Source organism: Strongylocentrotus purpuratus, unplaced genomic scaffold, assembly GCF_000002235.5.
Source record: "Strongylocentrotus purpuratus isolate Spur 01 unplaced genomic scaffold, Spur_5.0 spur5_scaffold_12, whole genome shotgun sequence".
In the NCBI taxonomy this organism is placed as follows: Eukaryota; Metazoa; Echinodermata; class Echinoidea; order Camarodonta; family Strongylocentrotidae; genus Strongylocentrotus; species Strongylocentrotus purpuratus.
The window spans coordinates 4,990,173-5,012,354 of record NW_022145597.1 but is presented as its reverse complement, the minus strand read 5'-3'; the positions used below and the strand labels follow the sequence as shown (position 1 = coordinate 5,012,354).

General features: G+C 37.7%; 1 protein-coding gene across 3 annotated transcripts in view; it reads left to right on the top strand.

Moving 5' to 3' along the window:
* The window catches only part of LOC592845 (glycerophosphodiester phosphodiesterase domain-containing protein 5), a 64,422-nt gene extending 54,298 nt beyond the window's left edge, over positions 1–10,124 (top strand). For all 3 annotated transcript variants that reach the window (XM_792350.5, XM_011666103.2, XM_011666104.2), the window contains 6 exons: positions 2,307–2,457; positions 3,385–3,603; positions 5,155–5,306; positions 6,262–6,409; positions 7,963–8,045; positions 9,155–10,124. In XM_792350.5, the coding sequence (XP_797443.3) occupies positions 2,307–2,457; positions 3,385–3,603; positions 5,155–5,306; positions 6,262–6,409; positions 7,963–8,045; positions 9,155–9,407 (1,006 nt within the window). In that variant the 3' untranslated portion in view covers positions 9,408–10,124. The remainder of the gene's footprint in view (positions 1–2,306; positions 2,458–3,384; positions 3,604–5,154; positions 5,307–6,261; positions 6,410–7,962; positions 8,046–9,154) is intronic.
* Positions 10,125–22,182: the final 12,058 nt, after the last annotated feature.

The following is a 22,182-nucleotide window of genomic DNA, read 5'->3' as shown; positions in this document are numbered from 1 at the left end:
TTCATTGATTTTGAACTTGACTGAAATTGGTATCATTGCAATTGTAATCTTACACTGAGTATTAAAGAGTATTTCATTTGTTTAACTTGCTAATTTGAGCAAAAATTATAAAAGTTGAATAAAATTGAGGAAAATCAACCCACTCTAGACCCCCCAAACAATGTAATACATGCTGATTTTTTAGTGACGTCCCGGTGTGAACAATAGGCGGCTCAGCCAATCTGATTAACGACGGTGTAGTTTGTGTGCAAATCACATGTATTGCATTGAGTACCGTACCCATTCATACCCGATTTTGTAGTTGAACCTGTGGCCAATATATCCACAGCAACAACTATACCTTTTGGTCTTTTGAAGACACACCCAAAGGCTCCTCCATGGCATAGGTTATGGTTCTTCATGGTAAAGACCAGTTTTGGACTAAGATTGTGCCAAATTTCCAGATTCCAGAACCTTGCAGTACACACCAATACTTATATGCTAGATGATCAACCTTTTCTGATCGATTCCACAACGTTTCTTTAATCTTTATCTTTAATAGTTCTGTAGATCGATTTTATATCTGTAATTTCTTTTCAAAAAGCGAATGGAGATAACGTTGATAAAATACATACTAGCATGCAGCTATAGCGCAGGCCTGTCTTTGTAGTATATACGGTAAGCGTCGGTACGGTCATATTTAACCTGCCTGCAGCACATGCACGATAGCTGGCTTGCCATGGCCAGCCCAGGGCTCAAGCTAGCCGTGAATCACGAACCGGACTGATCTCAGTTTTCTCTCTATTTCCTCTTTCCCCATTTTTCTGGTACTATGACTTAATTTTTTTTTTTTAAATGAATTAATTGGCCTAATCAGACATTTTCGTAATGAATATCTGGACAATTTGATGTAAATTTGTTGCCATTTTGCTCCAGAAGAGTTGATAGTGTAGGTCAGCATGCAAAATGTCCTTTGCACTCCCAGATCAGAAACATACACGCTAACATGTCCTCAGAATATATTACATTATATTATTATGTGACGGGAAATGACATAATAATCAAACAAACATTTGCAGAAAGAATTATGGGTATCTCATTTAAAGTGCCAAAAATTGCAATGGGCATCCAACGTTGTCCCGAATGTATAATAGAGGGTAGTTCACATTGTGACGTCACCGTTATCACATGTGTTTAATCGCCATCACTTTACTTTGTGATTGGGTTCTGGAAAGGGTGTCAAAACTGCATTTAATTTATTTCTCACACTAGTTAAGGGCTTATTAGAGGGATCCGGTAACTTTGCCTTAGATCCTTGATTTAGCTCATGCTGCAATTATAATTATAAACCGTTAGGTCAGTCAGGAACCCCATGACTTTTACAAGCCGTTCGCCTGTCTGATTATCGAGATGTTTATGATTGAAAATCAAAATCAATTTCGCGTTTGCCAAATGGTTTTCATAACACTACAGTCTATTGGGGAAAACGAGTATGGTAAAACTGGTCACACAAAGGTTTTTACTTTTTTGAGGCATTTCTTGATCATTTTGAAGCGCAATTTTTTAAAATTTTTTAGGGCTTCCATATACATGTAACACCATATCACAAGCACTGATAACACATAGGGCCGTGCATCTCAGATTTAACATTGTTAAAGGATCACTTTAATAATAATAATAATAACAATAATACAGGTATACCATAATTATAAAAAGTACTTTACTCATTTTCTTAAGGTTCTCACCAATCTGTAGAGGTATAATTTACCTAGTTTTCAAGTATCAAAAAAGTGATGTACCAACAAATAATAAGACAAAATGATTATGTAATATGATAATAATGGAATATAAATGTTTCCCTTGGAAATCAAAATGTTAAACATATTCCTGTTGCTTAATAAGAGTTGGCAAAATGTTGTCACATTTTCCCTGGTTTTGTCAATGTTTGTTTGAAGCTAATTTTGGCAACCAAGAAGCATGTGACCAAAAAGAGTGATATGAACAAAAATAGTTTAAACACCTGAAAACTTATAATGTTGTATTAGGTTGATCTGAATTGTCCCTTGTATTTGCACACTTTTGATGTTGTGTGTCAAATGTGTTTAGGAGAGGTAAAGCAAAGTTAATCACTATGACCCTAAGGGTCTCTTGCCCCAGTGCGAACAGTCAGCAAAATTGTATTGATTTAAGTTAATTTAAAACCACAATGAGGTTATTATATGATGATGATAACATTTTTATCACATTGTTGTGTTTCTTGTTGATGACAAATCAATAAAATAAATCGAAGTATAATCTGTGAATTCTTTGGGTTCTTCTTTTTCCAGTTGGGATGGTGTTCCGTTTTTAATGCATGATGATACGCTGGAGAGAACAACGAACGTTGCAGCAGTGTTCCCCAACAGAACGGAAGCAAGAGCAGAGACATTCACTTGGGATGAACTAAAGCAGCTAGATGCTGGTTCCTGGTTTCTTCAGGTAGTCAATGTGCAAAGCTGTCTTCAGCTTCTCATTTTATAACCTATAAATATGTTATGAAGGATAAATAGCAAACTGAAATTAATTATTACCCCAGCTTTAGCCTAGCTGCCATTACAGCGCTCCAGCATTTAAAGGAATTAATTCCTGCCAGGTATCCATTTACCTCACCTGGGTAGAGTGTGGCAGATGTAGATTAAAGCCTTGCCAAAAGACATTAGTGCCGTGTCGAGGATCAAACAACGACCTTCGATTTTCAAGTCATCATGGAATCTCTCTGTTGTTCTATGACCCAGACAGAAGACCCCTTTCATACCGGTACATCATAGAATCTCTCTGTTGTTTAATAAACTAGTCAGGAGACCCCTCACATACTGGTACATCATAGAATCTCTCTGTTGTTTTATAAACTAGTCAGGAGACCCCTTACATACTGGTACATCATAGAATCTCTCTGTTGTTTTATAAACTAGTCAGGAGACCTCTTTCAAACTGGTACATCATAGAATCTCTCTGTTGTTTTATAAACTAGTCAGGAGACCCCTTTCATACAGGTACATCATAGAATCTCTCTGTTCTGTGAACTAGACAGAAGACCCCTTTCATACCGGTACATCATAGAATCTCTCTGTTCTATGAACTAGACAGAAGACCCCTTTCATACTGGTACATCATAGAATCTCTCTGTTGTTCCATGCATGGTACGGGCTCAATCAACTTTGGTGTTAAAACAAGTCAATGTAATGTGTTGCCCTGCTATAAGTAATATTGACTACCTTCAGGGCAATACAACATATATTGCCCAAAGCTTAATGATAATGTTGTAAAGCGCTTAGAATCATTGATTAAGCGCTATACAAATGTGACTATTATTATTATTATCAATATTTATCACCAATTTTCTCTTATGTTTTATGACCCAAACAGAAAGACCCCTTTCATACTGGTATGTCAATTCCAAGATCAACGCGAGAGCAGTTTGATGATCAGCGCATCTTGAGTCTCACTGATTTGATGGAAATCGCTAAGAAGTATAACAAGACAGTGATTTTTGATATGTTTGGACCTCCTCATAATCATCCTTATGGTAATATAAGTGAAATCGTTGTGGATACCATACTCCAATCTGGCATCAGACAGAATCAGGTAAAATCAATAACAAGTGAATAAAGATGAGTGAGTGAGTGAGTGAGTGTATAGTGGATAGATAAATAGGTAACTTAATCAATCATTCAATAATGAACTGATTAATTCATTAAGATAACATACAAAAAATAGAATTGAAAAAAAAGTCATAATCAGTGGTGAAAGCAGTTCGAAACAATCACATTTGGATGTTATATCAGATGTTTTTAGACAAAGCTTTTTTCCTTCCAAAATGGGTTCATGAAAGTTTGATATAATAATAATGATAATAATCTTTTAAAGTCCACTCCAAATTTTATTAAACCAAAACTGGAAATTCTTTTTGCCCAATTGATCATGAGCCTGGCAGCCACTGAGCAGCGCCAGATCAACGTTGCTCTATCCCTTTAATGTTGAACGCCAAACAAGGTAGCAGCAGCTCCCGTCTTTTAACATCTTTTGGTATGACGCGGCCGGGGTTCGAACCCACGACCTCCCGGTTGTGAGGCGGATGCTCTACTGACTGAGCCAAGACATTGATGAAACAATGTATGTATTTTATTGTATGTATAAAAACAATACATTTTGTACAAGCTTATGTATGAACATGCTGTTCAATAATGATTTAATCCCTAAATCATTGAGCCAGGTTTAAATTTGTTTATTCTAAAGAGTGTAGGCTTCTGAGTGGAAATGTCACAGTCTAAATCAAGAATCATGCAGCATGACCAATATCCAGGGATCATGTTTCGTTAAGTCTAGCCTTAAAATACATTATGTAGTTGCCTACAAAAACGCAACTTGAAGGTTGACCAAACATGTGCATAATATACTTGCTCAAACTTATCCCCAAATAAAGATGTTTCACACATGCCCTGGTAAATCGCTCCATTTTTTTGTGTACTAAATAAATGGCAAGAGGGGGTGAATAAAGAAGCTGCGTGCAACTATGGTTCTGTGCATGCCTACCTCCTTACCTGTATATGTGTTAGAAGATACGGAAGTGTGAAGTACATTACACTTTCAAGTTAAGTTCTGCTCATCCATTGTGAAACAAAAAAACTATCTGGAAGCAATTTGAAAAGGTTGATTATGCATCGCAGAAGCATTGGTGTATAATATGAGATATTGGAATCATCAAAATTATAAGAAATTAGCCCAGTCTTGGTTAAAGACACATGCTGCTCACACAGAAATGTGTATATGGGACTAGTCACTACACAAACTTATGGCATGAGGTTTTGGTCCACAACCTCTAGCTGTAAGTTGTCATATTTAGAATATAAGTTTAAGAAGATTTGAAGAACCATCTTTTCAGGGGACATTTTTATCTACGATACTCTTCCACGCTAACATAAAAAGAATGAGAAAGCTCACAAATTATTTTTCTTTTCCGGAACTCAACTTTCTCTTTAACTACACTTAAAGAAATACTGTGGTCTACTGCATATTTGAACAGGCCTTTAGTTCTATCCCTCTTTCATCTTTAGGAGCTCCTGCCTTTTAATCCTCTTGAATTGATGGTGAAATAAGTTTTTTTTTCTCTCTTTCTCTTTTTTCATTCATACATAGATCTTTTGGTTAGGTGGAAATAAATATGTGCGGCAGAAGGCACCTGGCTTTGTGCAAACCGTAGAGGGCAGGGGGGACATTTCTGACCTACTGGAAGAAAATATCACCCAGGTCAACGCCGAGTATTCCGAAGTAGCAGACACAGAGATACAGTGAGTTCCAGACGTCCTCTCCCTCTTAATTGGGCTTATAACAAGACAAATTGGCAATGATCAATTATTTATTTTATATGATGCTCTCTCTTTGATATATAATTTGCTCATTTAATGTAAAAATTCTTAAATTTCAGCATTGAGCACCTGTTTAATTGTAATTATTATTCAATCAAAGCATTATAATTTACAAGTGCAAGCAACTAACAAAACTTTACATTTAGTAAAGGGATATTACGAAATGACCACCCACTACTTGTAACAGAAAATATTTCAACTGTTTGAGTATCATACTTCATAACTACAGCATCTCAGCCATGCATTATCACTTTATGTAGGAACCTTTTTTGCATGGTGGGCGTGGTAGGAAAGAGTGATGCACAGTCCCTTGGTGTCATTCGACCAAGTAGATCGCCTACATGTACATTCTAGAACCGGTTTTATAACAAATTATATTATGGGTATAACGTAATTCTAATTCTCATCTAGCAGTCGTATTATGCTCTATTGTCTAGTCTTTTGTCATCCTTTGTACATGTATGTTTTCGAAGTCAAAGCATCATCAGACAGCCTGTAACATAAAAAGTAACTTACAATCAATCATAAAAATCTATTTCATTTCCAATCGTTCAGCAATATATGTATGTGTAACATAAATTAATCTTAACTCGCTATTTATTGCAAAGTTACATTTGACTGAAGGAGATTATGAAAAATTTAGGGAAGATAAGATTAATCTTGGGAAGATGCAATTAATTTAAACTTTGTATATGTTGCAGGACATGTTATACCCATGATATTTTGGAAGTGCAATTGTCCCCTCTGCATTTTCATGGCCCTATATTTAACATGATGGTATAAACCAGCAGAACTGGGAGATCCCTGTATTAAGCCAATAGTCACCACTGGGTTATAGAAATGTATCTGTGCTTACCTCCTTTCTGTTTATTTACAGTGAGTATTCCCAAGCTAACATCTCAACAAATGTATACATCATCAACGAGGTATGGCTCTACTCTCTCTACTGGTGTGTTGGGGCAACATCCATTACCACTAGCGCCTGCCACATACTCAAGAATGTAGAAACACCCATCTGGCATATGGTATGTATGTTCAAATTGAAAGCACTACCATGAGTTTCTATCTTTATATGTGAGCAAAAGTTTAACAATGAAAGTTAGTCCATGGTTGAGTCTTCTAACATGACTTAAGTCCTTGAGTCAGGTTTGACTGAATGAGTAGAATGAATATCACAGTGTTTATGCTGAAATTTTGACATGAGTCCAGCTGAAAAATGCAGAAAGCTTGCAGGATTAGTAAACCTATACCCCATTCACAGTGGCCTCAAACACCGCGACAGCAGCGGGACTGTCCCGCTGCTGTCGCGGTGTTGTCTTCAGTGTGAAGGCTCGGACCCGTTATAAACTATCGCGGGATAACACCGCCTCGCGATAACGCCGCGACAAACTATCGCTAGGTTCGCCTAGCTACAGCAGCGGGACAGTCCCGCTGCTGTCGCGGTGTTTACTCAGTGTGAAGGCTCTCCGCTATAACACCGCGACAAACACGTGTGATTTGTTTACTTACCTATCACTGACCTCTTTTCTCCAGCAATGGGGAACATAAAGTGAAATAGAAATAAAGTAACCAGTGGATTCAAATTGATTTTATTATTATGTAGATATTATAATTATCCAAATAAAAATATTTCACACTTCAAAAAATTAAAATATTCTGACTGGAAGCAATAAAAATGCTAGTTTTTTAAAAGTAATATGATCGAGGATACAAAAAGCAACTTGACATGTTTACCTTTTGCAAGCTTGCCTCAATCGAAAACCCCGCGCTGAAGTATTTCCGGTCATATCGGGGTCACTCGCGGGTCATGAGCCATGCATACACGTGTTTGTTACGGAGGTAATAAAAATCACCCGCTGCAGCGTGAATGGGTACATGATATTTATCCCGCTGCTGCAGCGGGATAACTTTTCTACTGTGAATGCATTTGTAGCGGTGTTATGGCGGTGTCGCCGCTCCGCTACAACGCCGCTACAAATTTCAAAACCACTGTGAATGGGGTACTAGTAAAACATTTTTCCCACCTGTAATGTGTGAACAATTCATTCATAGCATATCATTACATTTTTAATTTAAGCAACTGAAATGTTACATAATTCAATGTTTTTAATTTTATTATTTATTTATTTTTAATAATCGATTATTGCTTTCTCATAAGGTAACAACTTTATTAAAAGATATATTAACTGTTTCTTATAAAGAGCTTTACCAGTTACAATTTAAGTTACCAAAGCACTATTACCCTGGTCACTGGATACTGTAACGATTCTGCATATTACAGTGCACACTCTTCACTTCCTTGGGGAGCATACTAGCCAGTTTCCCTTTTACAACATGCTAATCCAATCACATTGACGTTCGCATCCTACTTGGTATGTACCCATTTAATACCTTGGTGGAGAGGGAGCAATGTAGATCAAATACCTTGTCCAAGGAAATAAATACCTTGCTATGGATCGAACCCACAACCTGTTTATTTTAGATGGCGTGATTAGACCACTCGATGACGATACCTCTACAATAGCTAGAGCTCATCAAGATATTTTTCATATTAAAGCAGTCTTCATTATCTTTACAGACAAAGACAACATATCTGATAGCCTGGGTGTTAGTGGATGCTGTATCAGTCATCTGCGTTGGATTAATCTTCCTCTTACAAAGGTAAGCAAACTTTTTTTATACATAGCTGCCAACTAGTCTCATTTTGGAGGAATGATTCCTATTTTCTGTCTACAAACGCTATTATTAACCCCCTGATATGCCTCCAACCATCGAAGGTGGTGCCGTAAGCATTATGTTTACGGCTTTTCCGTCCGTCTAGCTTTCTTGTTATTGCGATTAATCAAGAACCACTTGAGCTTTGAACTTCAAACTTTATAATAATATTTATCACCATAGGAAGACAATATGATTAGATTTTGGAGTAACTAGGTCAAAGATGGCAGAGGTCAACTCATCAAATTCCAAGTATCGCTCCTGTTATTACTATATCTCAAGAACCACTAGATATATGATGCTCAAAATTGTTGATAATATGTATCATTATAGGAAGACAAACTGAATGGATTTTTTGTAAGTAAGTCAATGGTCAAATGAGGTCAATTTCTGAAACTACAGACTGAGGTATCAGCCTTAAACTTGTTGATAGTATGTTTCACCATAAGAAGACAGTCTCATTAGATTTAGATAAGTAGGTCAAAGGAACAGAGGTCATTTTCTTAAATTAAAGGTTTTAGCCTTGCTATCGCAATTTCTTAAGGACCACTTGAGGTAAAAGCTTCCAACATTGTGATAGTATGTATCACCATAGGAAGACAAAATAGGTAGGTCTTGGATGATTGGGTCAAAGGTCAAACATCTTAGAGGTCAATTTCTGTAATATCAGGTTTTAACCATATATTGGGAACCACTTGGGATATGAACTTCAAAGATCACATGGGTTAAATTTTGAAATTACATGTATTTTCCTCCCAAGTTCCACTTGAATTATCAAATTCAAACTTGGGGAAAATTTGTGTCACTATAAAAAGACCACCTGATAAGATCTTGGAGTACCGGTATGTGGATCATAGGTCATAGATGATGAAATTATCAGCTTTGATGTTACAATATCTCTAGAACAACAAGAGGTATGAGCTTTGAACATAATAAGCGGTGGAAATAGTCTGTGTGGACTTTGGAGCTCGTTAACGCATACACTTTTATCATTGTATTAACGCTGTTTTAGCTCCGAGTCAATGTCAAGGTTTTATTCTTGTCCATGTTAACAGAGTGAGGCACCCAAACCACATCACCAACCCTGAAGCAATCTCCCTCAATTCACCCCGTCAGAAGACCTTCCCCCATCATCACCACCGGAAGAGTGACAGGGAAGTACTCTACCAGTCCAATGAGGACACGTCTGCTGTCACACCCACTGCTGATATAGATGGCACAATTGGAAATATGGCCATTGTCATGGAGGACCCAGTTGCCAACATTGCACCCCAGGATCATGATGAGGTACAGATGCAATTTGATTGAACCACAATTAACTTGGAATAAACTGCTTTGAGCCAGAATAAACCACTTTGAGCAAGAAGTGGAAGAGGATGGTACTAATTGTTAATGCTCTTTTTTTGAGGTAGCATTGACTCGTGCAAAGAATGATTTGCAAGTTCAAGAGGAATGAACAAGAATAGATCAGTATAAACTACTTTGACCCAGAAAATTGTTGATGGTGCACATTCAATGCTCCAATAATGAAAGAAAATGAAAGAAAATGCAAATTATTTCACAGGAATTTAAAAGTTGAATCTAATCACTGTTGTCCTCGGGCATTAATTTATATTTGATGTTTTGTCTTAAATTGTATGTCTACATTCTGAGAATGAGGGTGTGTACAGCCAGAATAAACCAGATTAAATTGCAGACTAGCCAACCGTTCCGTTTCTAATGGAACCGCTCCGTTTGTGAAGTTTTTAGAACCATGAAAAACGTGACGTTCCGATTTGGGGGAATACTTTTTTTAATTTTTAAATTTTTTTTATTAGGTAGTATAAATACCAATTGACTTTCCATAGCATCGATTTGATGAGTGCTGGAAGGATTGCATTGCGCAAGATGCTTGCAACGTGTTTGCTGCGTACCACGCTGATCTCTATTTGCAGCGTGTAATAATGAGCACGCTTGTGTGCGTAGAGTGCCCATAGAGTGCCATGCACAATTCCTCGGTCATACGCACTGCACAGCGTGCAAACGTCGCGCTATCACCCAAGATCACTGCACAATCCCTCGGTCATACGCACGGCACAGCGTGCAAACGTTGCGCTATCACCCAAGATCACTGCACAATCCCTCGGTCATACGCACGGCACAGCGTGCAAACGTTGCGCTATCACCCAAGATCACTGCACAATCCCTCGGTCATACGCTCGGCACAGCGTGCAAACGTTGCGCTATCACCCAAGATCACTGCACAATCCCTCAGTCATACGCACCGCACGGCGTGCAAAAGTCGCGCTATCACCCAAGATCACTGCACAATCCTTCGGTCATACGCACCGCACGGTGTGCAAACGTCGCGCTATCACCCAAGATCACCGCATAATATGCTTGGTTTTCTGAATTTCAAATGTTGGCAAGTATGAAACTGGTGTTAACAGGTTTGAACCTGCCGAACACCAACTATAGAGATGGATCTAGTGGTCTCATCACAAGGCAAGCTTTACCCAACAGTGTTTATGCATCAAAGCTGAAGCACGGCACAGCACAATACTGTGGAAATTTTAGAATGACTATGGAAGGATCCGGAACTGAAGTGAACCAGAATGAACTGCTTTAGTTACAAGTTCTCCAAAAATAGAAAATGGATAGTTGACGATCAGATCAGCCCGTCAGAATCACCCTTTCAATAGACTTGATTCTGATTGGTTGTCCATTGTGAAAATGAATGGCATTCAAACCTGTCATGATATGAAATCAGTCAGGATCTGTACATGTCAGATAAACCCCAGTTGCAGAATTTGTTCTTTATGTTCGTTGTTTTTTCTTTGAAACAGTACAATGCTTACTATGATCTGTAAAATGTGTATCACTGGTGTTAAAGAAAACAAATCTTGTGAATTGATGTACATGTATTGCAAAATCTTCATTTCATTTCGATAAAAAATTGATTACATGAACATGCAGATACAAATAATAACATTACAAATATATTGTGCGATAAAAGCTGAATTATAAAAGATATAAAAGATATCAGAAATATCAAAAAAGTGAAAATTTATATCCAGTATATGGAAATATCATGCGTGAAGTATATTTAATGGATGTTGCAGTTTACATGTTGTGTCTTGAAGACTGAAAGTGTGCATCAGTGAAATTTTCATACTCTAATTGGTAGGGTGCTAATAAAATGTTGCTTAAATCAGTAACGTTATTGCAATATAATTACTCTGATCCAAGAACTGCATGAATCAAGAGACCATATAAGAAAAGGGGCATATCTTGTGAAAGTAAAGTGCATGTTATTTACAGGTTATGCTGATAGAGCTGACCGTTGACTGAATTCACTCGTTCCCAAGGCCTAATATAGCCACAAATCAGTTTCTGAAGGCAGTGGGTCAAATAGATGTCACAGTTTGCAAATTGATTTTATGTCTAGTGATTAAAGATAAACTTGAGTTCTGGTAATGCGATTGCATTGTGAAAGAGAAGGTGTGGAATGGATCAGAAAAGTTGATCATATAGCATGTAAGTAATGGTGTGTAATGCAAGGTTCTGGAGTCATCAAAATCATCATAAATTTGGCAGAGTCTTGGTAAAGTAACAATCACTTACACAGAAAGATGTATATGGGACAACACACATGGTGTCGGGGCTAGTACTATCCTGATTTCCTTATCTTTCTATGCTCATTACTCAGCCAGTATACATTTTCTTCCAAAATTGTTTGGCACATGACATTTATTTGTAATCTTGAACATTCAGTGTAAGTTTCGTTAGATTCTGTGAGAATTCATTTTCTTTTTTTACCAGAACTCAAGTTTATCTTTAAGGTGCCATGTAAATGAGGAAATAAGAAGTTGTGATACTTAAATGGCCAGGTTGCTAGTGTGGTTTATTTCAAGTCTTGAAAGAAGTTTAGAGCAATATTTGTCTCTCATGTTTTTTTCAAATTCGGTCCATCAAATGTATCATCTGGTGAGAGCCATAAAAACTTAAACTCCTATCATTTAATCACAGAATTCTGACTCTAAATAGAGGATGTGTGTAACATTAGAATCTGTGATTTGGAAAGAAACTTTTTTCTTCACTGCAGTTCTGACTTCCCCATTTATTACTTTCCAAAGGATGAAGAACTGCTAAAGTATATGTACTCAAAAGTTATATAATTTCATTATGTTGATTTCATCTTGTTTGTAAATAAGATCTTATTTTGTTTCAAAATTCATGAGAGATGTATGGGTTTTACAGGATCTTCAGAACAGTACTTTCGTTTTTTTTCAAGAGCAAACGTATGTAAACAATAGAAAGCAAATTATTCAAATTATTGTCATGAAAACTGGTGTATTTTCAAAGGAATATACAAATGTGAGATTAATGTTGTACATAGAGATTGCATGGCTTTTTGATGCAGTTTGGTGAAGTTTAGCGCTATTACATGTACATGTATATCTGTATTCACTATCGGAAGAATATTAGTTTTTTTGTAAATGCTCCAGAGTAATATATTTAGGGAATACATTTTTTAATAATAATGGTATTCCGCATTTATGTGGCGCTTAGTAAATCAATGATGTCTCTAAGTGCTTTACAGATGGCGCAGTTATGTTCAAATTATGTTATTGTATATGGATGTAGATGAAAGCTTCGCCTTTATAATTTTTTATTATCATTTTACCCCCAAAAATAAAAAATGCAGGTTCGAAATGGAGACGCTTTGTGATTACATGTAGATGTGACTTTTAGGTGATGTTTCTAGCATAGAATTACAGTTCAACTTGAAATTAAAGCTCCTTTAGGTCTCGTTCTGATCCTGTTCTACAAGTCATCTTTAATTGCCAATGATCTTATTTGTTATGTTGTATACCAGGAGATCCTTGCCTCTGCCAAAGTGTTGCTCTTCCACATTGTAGTCAGGTTATGAAGCATTGTGCTCTTCATAATGCCCTTCAACTAAAGTGTTTGCTTGTTAATTTGACATGGCCAATTTTCTTCAAGTTCACAAAAATGATAGCATAGTGTTGTTAGTAGGACCCAAACAACGGGATAGCTGCTGTAGTGAACAAGTAAACTGATCAAAAAGTTAATAATTGAATATTCCTTTTTGCCTCTTATATATCCAAACCCAAAGTTCTCGGGCACGTTCAATACTGGTGACAGCCTGTTCTTAAAATTATCTTTTGCCTGATTTTGCTGCTTCAACCTCTGGTAAGAATGTTGAAAATAAAAGAATTTTTAGATTAAAAGTTTTGGTGTCAAATGGAATTGGATAGTACCCTATTAGTTTTTGTTTTACCAGTAAGATGTAGTTTTCATTGATTGTATTATGCAATGTTTTTTTAGTACATGTGTATGTATTTCCCTCGAATTCTAGTTTTAGATTTCATTATCTCCCTTGAGCAGATATCCTTTTTCTTTTTTTGTATCTTTGTTAAAGCTACAAATCAAACTGCCTATTGCCTTACAAATATGCTTATATTAAGTGGTTTTATCAGTACATATACACTGTATATTGTTGTTATTTATATTTATCAGGTTCATTGTTTATATTGAGTTGTAAATCATTTCAAAAGGAAAAATAAATGTATTTTGGGCTTGATTCCATCTGAGATGTGTGTGGCCTGTTTGGAATGCAGTTTATTGGCAATAAAGAAATGTAAATTGTAAGCTAAAATTATGTAAATTTTTTCAGGGTGTTCATACATAAAATTTGTTATTAATATCAATTTACAATGGTTGATACAAATTTCTGAAATCATCGCATTTGATTAGTCATGAGGAAATTTGTCATAGATCTGTGGAGTTGCATGTCAGTGTGAAACAGGGCCCAGATTTGATCAAATGACATAAAGGGGATCAATATCCATTTGCATTGTAGAGGTGATGTATTGTAGTGGAAATGTCTCCATACTGTGGACTACAAGGTACGGGTTCGAATCCCTAACACAGCACTAATGTCCTTTAGCAAGACCTTAATCTGCCTTTGCCACACCCCAAGCAGGTGAAGTAAATAGGTACCTCGTAAGATTATTCCAAAATGCACTGCACTGATAATGTTGCCTGAGCTAAATCCGTAGTAAAAATTTCTAAAGCTGTCTAGAAGTACATAGGCACGCACTGGCGTACGTGATGTATAAATGTTTGTGATATCACATTATTTTCTCCATTTCTGTTGCAAACTGACACATTCCCAAATAGCCAGGAAGAGCATATGTTGTTTTTTTATAGTCACTAAGGGGCCGTGGCCACTAACAGTAACACTAATAAAAAGATCCTTTCCAGAAGCAACTGTGACAAGCACTGCCGGGCGTTCAATACTTACATCATGTAACACTGCACATGTACCGTTAAGGGGCCCAGTGGGGAAATTGAATTCAGACAAGATTAAGAGTAGAGAACGGTAGAACGAATCGTCTTCTTTCTCTTATAATTTAATGAAACGGCAAAGTTTCCGCGCTTCGGGAGGGGGGGGGGGGGGTGGGCAATTGAAATCAGACTAGGGTTAAGAGTTGAGAATGGTACAACGAATCGTCTTCTTTCTCTAATAATTAAAGGAAACAAAAACCTTCATACTAAGTTACTTTTATTGTAAAGTTTAAGATATTTGTAAAATATCAGTGAAAATTTCAAAATCGGGCAAGGAATAAGGACGTAAGAGCTTTTTGAAATGACTAGTCACTAGAGGGCGGTATTCAATTTGATGACGTCATCTGTGGACAACTCTCCATGCCTTTTGTACATCAAATTTCATGTTTTTCCTTCTTTCTTGTGATTGAGATAATGTACTCCCCTGAAAGCAAGATATAGAATGCAAAATGATATTCTACTTCACATGTTATGAAGTCGGATCAAGAACACAAATAAATATGAAGAAAACAAAAAAATTGTGAAATTTTATGTACAAAAGGCATCGAGAGTTGTTCACAGATGATGTCATCAAATTGAATACCGCCCTCTAGTGACTAGTCATTTCAAAATGCTCTAACTTTCTTATTCCTTGCCCGATTTTGTTCAAATTTTCACTGATTTTATTCTAATCTTTTAAACTTTACAATAAAAGTAACTTAGTATGAAGGTTTTGGTTTCCTTTAAATGAAGTGTCAAAGCTTCCACGCCTTGCGCGTGATGGGCAAAAATGAATTCAGACAAGGATTAAGAGTAATAATTTATTGAAACGTCAAAGCTTCCGCGCTTCGCGCAAGATGGGCGAAAAAGAATTCAGACAAGGATTAAGAGTAATAATTTAATGAATCGTCAAAGCTTCCGTGCTTTGTGCGAGATGGGCGAAAATGAATTCAGACAAGGATTAAGAGTAATAATTTATTGAAACGTCAAAGCTTCCGCGCTTCGCGTGGAATGGGCGAAAATGAATTCAGACAAGGATTAAGAGAGATAATTTATTGAAAGGCAAATTTTCTGCGCTTTGCGCAGGTGGGATGGGGGGGGGGGGAACTTGATCCAGACAAGGATCAAGAGTTGGGACCGGTACAATGAATCTTCTTCTTTCTCTAATAATTAAATGTAACGTCATAGCTTCCGCGCTTTGCACGGGAGGGGGCGAAACAAGAATTGAGAGTCAAGAACGGTACAACGGATCGTCTTCTTTCTCTAATAATTTAATGAAGTGTCCAAGCTTCCGCGCTTTGCGCGGGAGGGGGAAACTGAAAAATAACTTAGTTCCTGGCCTCGGGTTTATAGGGTTAAATTTGTAGACATTTGGACATTTGCATTAATATATTTGTCGGTAATTGGTGGCCTCTACAGCCTCCCCACTCCCCCACTGAAAAAGATCTAGCGACGCCCCTGATAACGACAGACTTTATACACTCGAGATAATTTTTGCAAGTACTACTGATGAAATACCGGACCACCGCCTTTGTGCATTGTGCGGCATTAAAGCTTATACAACGTCTCACGACTTCACAGATCACTTTTCTCTAACTTCTAACCAATCAGAAGGCCTATTTTTTTCCAGGAAGTGCCGGTGGACATAAATGCGCCAAATGTGGTTCTCAAATTGCAAAAAAAAAATCCCTACTCTTGGAAAGGGTAGGAGAAAGCAAATTTACGTCATATTACTCCAGTAGGTGCCTGAAAATGCGTCTAATTTGGTTCTAAAGTTGCGAATGCTTCTTACTCTGGGAGGGGGCTAGAACCCCCTCCCAGACCCACCCCCGCTTGGTCACTCCGCTCCCTTGCCGCTAAAGCCTCGTTCTGTCACTTCATCGTTTTACATATATTTAACCCCATGCCATTTTGTGCCCCCCCCCCCCCCCCCCGGTAAGAAATTCCTGGATCTGCTACTGATGCCCATACCCCTTGAGCTTCGGGGGCTCCGCCCCTAGACCCCACTTTGCGAAACGTTCAGCGGGGCCTGCATGTTGGAGTGGGGTGATGCAGATTTTTTTTGTTGTCAGCCCCCCCCCCCAAACGTTTTTGCTCATTACGCCACTGTAGGCACGTTAATATACATGTAATATGTGCTACACAAGAACAAAATATTATTTTTGATATAATATTAATATTAGTAGTATTAAGTGTCATTTTTATTTTTATTGTTTTCTAATGATTACCGGTATTATTATTATTATTATTATTATTGATATCTTTACTGTTATTATTATTGTTTTTATTGTTATTATTCATTTTTAGTATTATTGTTATTTATATTTGCTACCTTCTCCCCATACTTTTAGTCAATTTGACCATTATACAATAGTGATTTTATGTAGGGGAGATCAAACTAGTTATTTGGTTCTCATGAAGTCATCCATGTAATGAACATTGTATCAGGTGACGAATCATACCAAGAAGTTTTAAGAGCTGGAATCCCAACTGGCAACAAATTGTTTCAAGCAGCTGCCGTTTTCTAAGGTTGTGCAATAGAATCTACAGGTGTGCTGTAACCTTTGATGTCCGAGGTTCGAAGCCGCCGACATCATTGGAAAGCTTCAGTTGTGATTTTTCTCAGAAAGAAATATCGTTGTTGAGCACCATTTTTTTTTTTTTTTGGCCCTCAAAAATTTGAAAAGTCACACCCCCCCCCCTCGAGCACAAGGGGAGGAGGCTCATCTCCGAAAAAAGGTCAAGTTAATGTGTTTTTTCCCCCAGGGGAGGGGGTTGGGCCCCCCTGGATAAGCCAGTGATGTTATATGTCAGATTAGTGCCCACACACTCCTAGTCGAGTAAGTTTGATTAATATTTCAGACAATATTGCTCCATTTCCTTTCGCTTGCCTCCTGTAAAGGTAAGCACTGTGTACCTCTCAGACAAGTGGTATATAGCGAAAAGTAATTATCATTACAAAAGCCCATTTCCCTTTGTATAAAGTGACCCGTTACTTTGCAGCTAGGCAGGAATCTTTTGTCTACGTATCTGCATATGATCCAGTTAAGCACATGCCTGACATATTTTCTCCTGGTGGCATCGAAGATGGTAAAAAGGGAAAGAGCTAGATATGACTCCTTCTCTTATAACTCCTTGATCATACAAAGGAAAACGCAGTTAGTAGACAGACACATTTCTCAGCCCTTAGTTCTAAAAGTGTTTAACACTTTTAAAATTCTGCAATTTAATGAACTTGATGACTGCCTCAAATTTATCATTGAAACTAACATCACGTCACATAATTGTCTAGGGATTTTTCTAGGCAATTTGGGTGTCCTGTACGAACCAATTGCACTTGTTTAAAGACATGCTAAATTAATTATACTACTAGAAAATGTTTAAATCCAATTTTCAAAAAGCTGCTGTTGTCCAAACTTTTTAAAGGAATTATTTGCCTTTGCTCTGAGAAACTGAAATGAATCACTTCCTACTCTTCTATGCAAACATGGTAATGAATTTAGTTAATTTCTTAAATGTACATGTACTGTGGGTGTAATGAAAGGTAGTGTTAAACAAATGTAAACATGCCGTTCTATGTCAATGCTATTAACAATAAATCTTTTTCTGTATAATTGCTTTGTAATGAAAACAAAGTCAGTGTATGTTTAAAAGTAATGACGAAAAGGTGTACTTATAAATGAAAGTATTGTTGTTATTGTTATATGTGAACAATTATTTCTCTATGTTGCATACCACGAGAAGGTGTTTTGATTTAGTTCCCATGAATACTTGAAATAATACAAAGAGGAATTAAAACATTGTGTCGTCTGCCATGAAACAGGTGTACAACGTTTGTTCTTTATTTGTTCTTCCTTCTGTTGTCGAGATGAATGACGCCTAGTTTTAGCAGCTGTTAAATAAAACATTGGACCACACTACTACTAGATTCAGAGAGAAAATTGTTGAAATTATTTTGAAGCTTAAGCCACTGAGGAGATAACACTTGTACAAAATGATTACCCAAATCGAGTGAATGTATGGATAGTAAAAATGTAGTGAAAATAGAGTGAAAATTCATTCTTCTTTTTAGAAAAGCACTCGAAAATCAATCAATATTCACTCCTAAGCAAGTGATCACTGACCTAACTCCCGGGGGCGTTATTTTTAAAAGAGGTCTTGATTTAACCCTAACCCTAACCCTAACCCTAACCCTAACCCTAAACTTTACCATAGGCTCAACACGCACCTAACCCCAATCTGTGCCGCAAAAAAAATAACGCTCCCGGGGGAGTGAAAATTCACTTCTTTTTAATTCATTTTTCAGAGAGTACCCCCACAATATATTGGATATTATTGGTATTTGGAGCCTTAGCGGGGTTTGGTTTAAAATGTCATTATATTGTAAATGTATGCAGTTAGTCCTTTGCCAGTTTCTTTCAAAATACAGTCATTGTTTGCGCAATAATCCACAGGCTGCTCTCTAAACGCATCCCCAATAAAAGTACAAAAAGAAACAAATAACATACGGTCATACCTGTACGTGTATGATGTAACACAAACAGTTTCTTACAAAGGTGTCACTCAATGCTTCCACAAATGAGATCGTTGCGATTATGATATACATGTACCTGATATAAAACCGGTGTGAGTTGTAGCACTAAAATACAATGTACTTAAAAAATTAATAATATTGTAAATGTGCCGCGTAAACAACATCGTTGTAGATTATACTACTTTTTTGGCGGTGAGGGCGGGGGGTGGGGGTGGGGACATTGGAGGCTTTTCATTGTTTTGTTAATTGATGTCAATAATCAGGGGCGTAAATCCCGGGGGGATGGGGGGGGGGGGGCTGCACCCCCCCCCTGGTTTGAAGTAGGGGGAATGGCCTGTACAATCATCCCCCCTGATATTACCCAAAAAAAAGAGGAAAAAAAGGAAGAAGAAGAAGAAGAAAAAAATGTGGTTGTTTCGATTGCAGCATAATGCATGAGAAATGAGTTATTTTGTTTATGTATAGCCTACACGTATACAGTATGTCATGATAAGGAAACGTGAAGGCTTCCGCGCTTCGCGCGAGAGGGGGAAACTGAGTTCAGATAAATAGGGCTTATTAAGAGTCGAAAACGGTGCAACGAATCGTCGTCTTTCTATAATAATTAAATCAAACGTCTAAGCTTTTCGCGCTTCGCGAGGGAAGGGGAAACTGAATTCAGACGAGAATTAAGAGTCGAAAACAGTACACTCAATCGTCTGCTTTCTCTAATAGTTTAAGGAAACGTCAAGGCTTCCGCGCTTCGCGCGAGAGGGGGAAACTGAATGCAGATAAATAGGGCTTATTGAGAGTCGAAAACGGTGCAAAGAATCGTCTTCTTCCTATAATAATTAAATCAAACGTCTAAGCTTTTCGCGGGAAGGGGAAACTGAATTCAGACGAGAATTAAGAGTCGAGAACAGTACACCCAATCGTCTGCTTTCTCTAATAATTTAAGGAAACGTCAAGGCTTCCGCGCTTCGCGCGAGAGGGGGAAACTGAATTCAGATAAATAGGGCTTATTAAGAGTCGAAAACGGTACAACGAATCGTCTGTTTTCTCTAATAATTTAATGAAACGTCAAAACTTCCGCGCTTTGCGCGGGAAGGGTAAAACGTATTCAGACAAAGATTAAGAGTCGAGCACGGTTTAACAAATCGTCTACTTTCTCTTTTAATTTAATGAAACGCCAAAGCTTCCGCGCGGGAGGGGGGGGGGGGAACTGAATTCAGACAAGGATTTACAGTCGAGAACGGTACAACAAATCGTCTCCTTTTTATAATAATTTAATGAAACGCCAAAGCTTTCGCGCTTCGTGCGGGAGGGGGGGGGGGATTCGTTCAGACAAGGTTAACAGTAGAGAACGGTACAATTAATCGTCTTCTTTTACTAATAATTTAAGAAAACGTCTAAGCTTCCGCGCTTCGCGCGGTAGGCCTATCACCCACACACCCCTAATGAGCGAGTGTGTGTGCGTGTGTGTGTGTGTGTATGTGTGTTTGTGCGTGCGCGATCGCGCTTGCTTGCGTAAATTAGTGTGGGCGTGTGCTCCTGCTAGTATGTGATGGCTATCGCCGATCATCTCCCCCCCCCCCACTCCTCGGTACGGATTTACGCCCCTGTCAATAATCATTTGGTTTCGATGTGTAATTAACATCGATCTGCGGTATTAACGTAATTGTTTTTTCATCGTCTTTCTTTCAAATCTTTATGCTTCTTTGTTGCTTCTAATTAGTTTTTATCAAGGACGGAGATCTTTAGTTTCATTTTCCAAATTGCATATCTCCTTTGTCCAAGGTTTAATTGGTCCTTTTATTTCTTCATAAAGCATTTAGCTCCAAGTGTTATCAGTTTAGCTAGAAAAACAACACATTTGGAAGTACTAATCAAGTGTGAATTGTGGTACATTTAATTTCTTGTTGTCGAAACCGAAAATTGTAAAGAGTATTGGATTGGATGGTAGAATATTACATTTGTTTGACCGGAATGCTCTCTATTTCTGCACATAAGAAGTGAATACATGTAAGTCATGTATTGTTTAAATTAAGGTCATAATTCTAACCGTCTAGTGTGCTGTTGAACTTTAAACACAGAAGGAATGTTTCGTCGTAGAATCTACAAAACAAAACTCACTAAATAGTCAAATTACATAAACACGGGGATTGCAGAGTAATACCGAAATACAACATTTGTATGCAATCATAACAAGAATAAGACCAAAGTAAATATATTTAGAAGAAGGAATTAGAAAATGAAGAAGGAGAAGAAGAGAAAGGAGGGGGAGGAGGAGGAGTAGTTGGATGTCGAATAACATGCAACAATCCCAATTCAAGAATGTAGATTTTTACAACATGTATGAGGCAGGGGCGTTCGGTAAAATAGTGGACGGGGAGGGCGGTAAGAGGTGGAGTTGCTCTAAGGAGCACTATTTTTTTTTACAATTTGTGAGAACATCTTACGCGGCGAATAAGCGGTGGGGGGGGGGGGGGGGGGGTTTGGGGTAAGTTTTTTTTTGTGCTCAACGGGGGGGGGGGGGCAGGACACTCCTTTTTTTTCTTTAAAACTCTAAAAAAACACCTAAAAACACCCCCTGTTTGCGAAGGGGGGGGGGAGGGTTGCGTTTGAACACCCAAAACACCCCTCGATACGCCAATGCCAGACCGTACTTACAAGTTACAACCAAACAGAAGAGACTTCAGGATTTATGTTTTATCAAAGCAGAGGGCTAGGTAGGGGGTTCACCTCCACCGCTCCCCCCCCCCCAAAAAAAAAAAAGATAGATAAATGAACAAATAATAATAATAATAATTATTATTATTATTACCATTCAAAATCATTTATTATAAAAAAAATATTCGGGTAAACATCATGCGACTCCTATTTCAATAACGACATTGTCTTTCTATATTTCTTTTCATATATTAGGCCAATTTTATCCTGCCCATTTATCAAAAGGATCTGGAAAATTTGCAAGCGGTTCAGTATTCGAGCAAAACAACGCCTGGCCAGATAAAAGTTTAGTGCTATTTCGCCAACAACTTTCAGTCGCAAGTGTATTCGCAATCCCCTGAAAAATGAAAAATCATAGCACATTCCATGTAAATACCAGCTGGCAAAATTAAATGGAAATTCCACGACCGCGCCTAAAACTTGGTACATGTAGTAGTATGTCGGGCCAAGGAGTTTTAAGAGATGGAGTCATATACGTAGACAAAAGATTCCTGCCTAGCTGCAAAC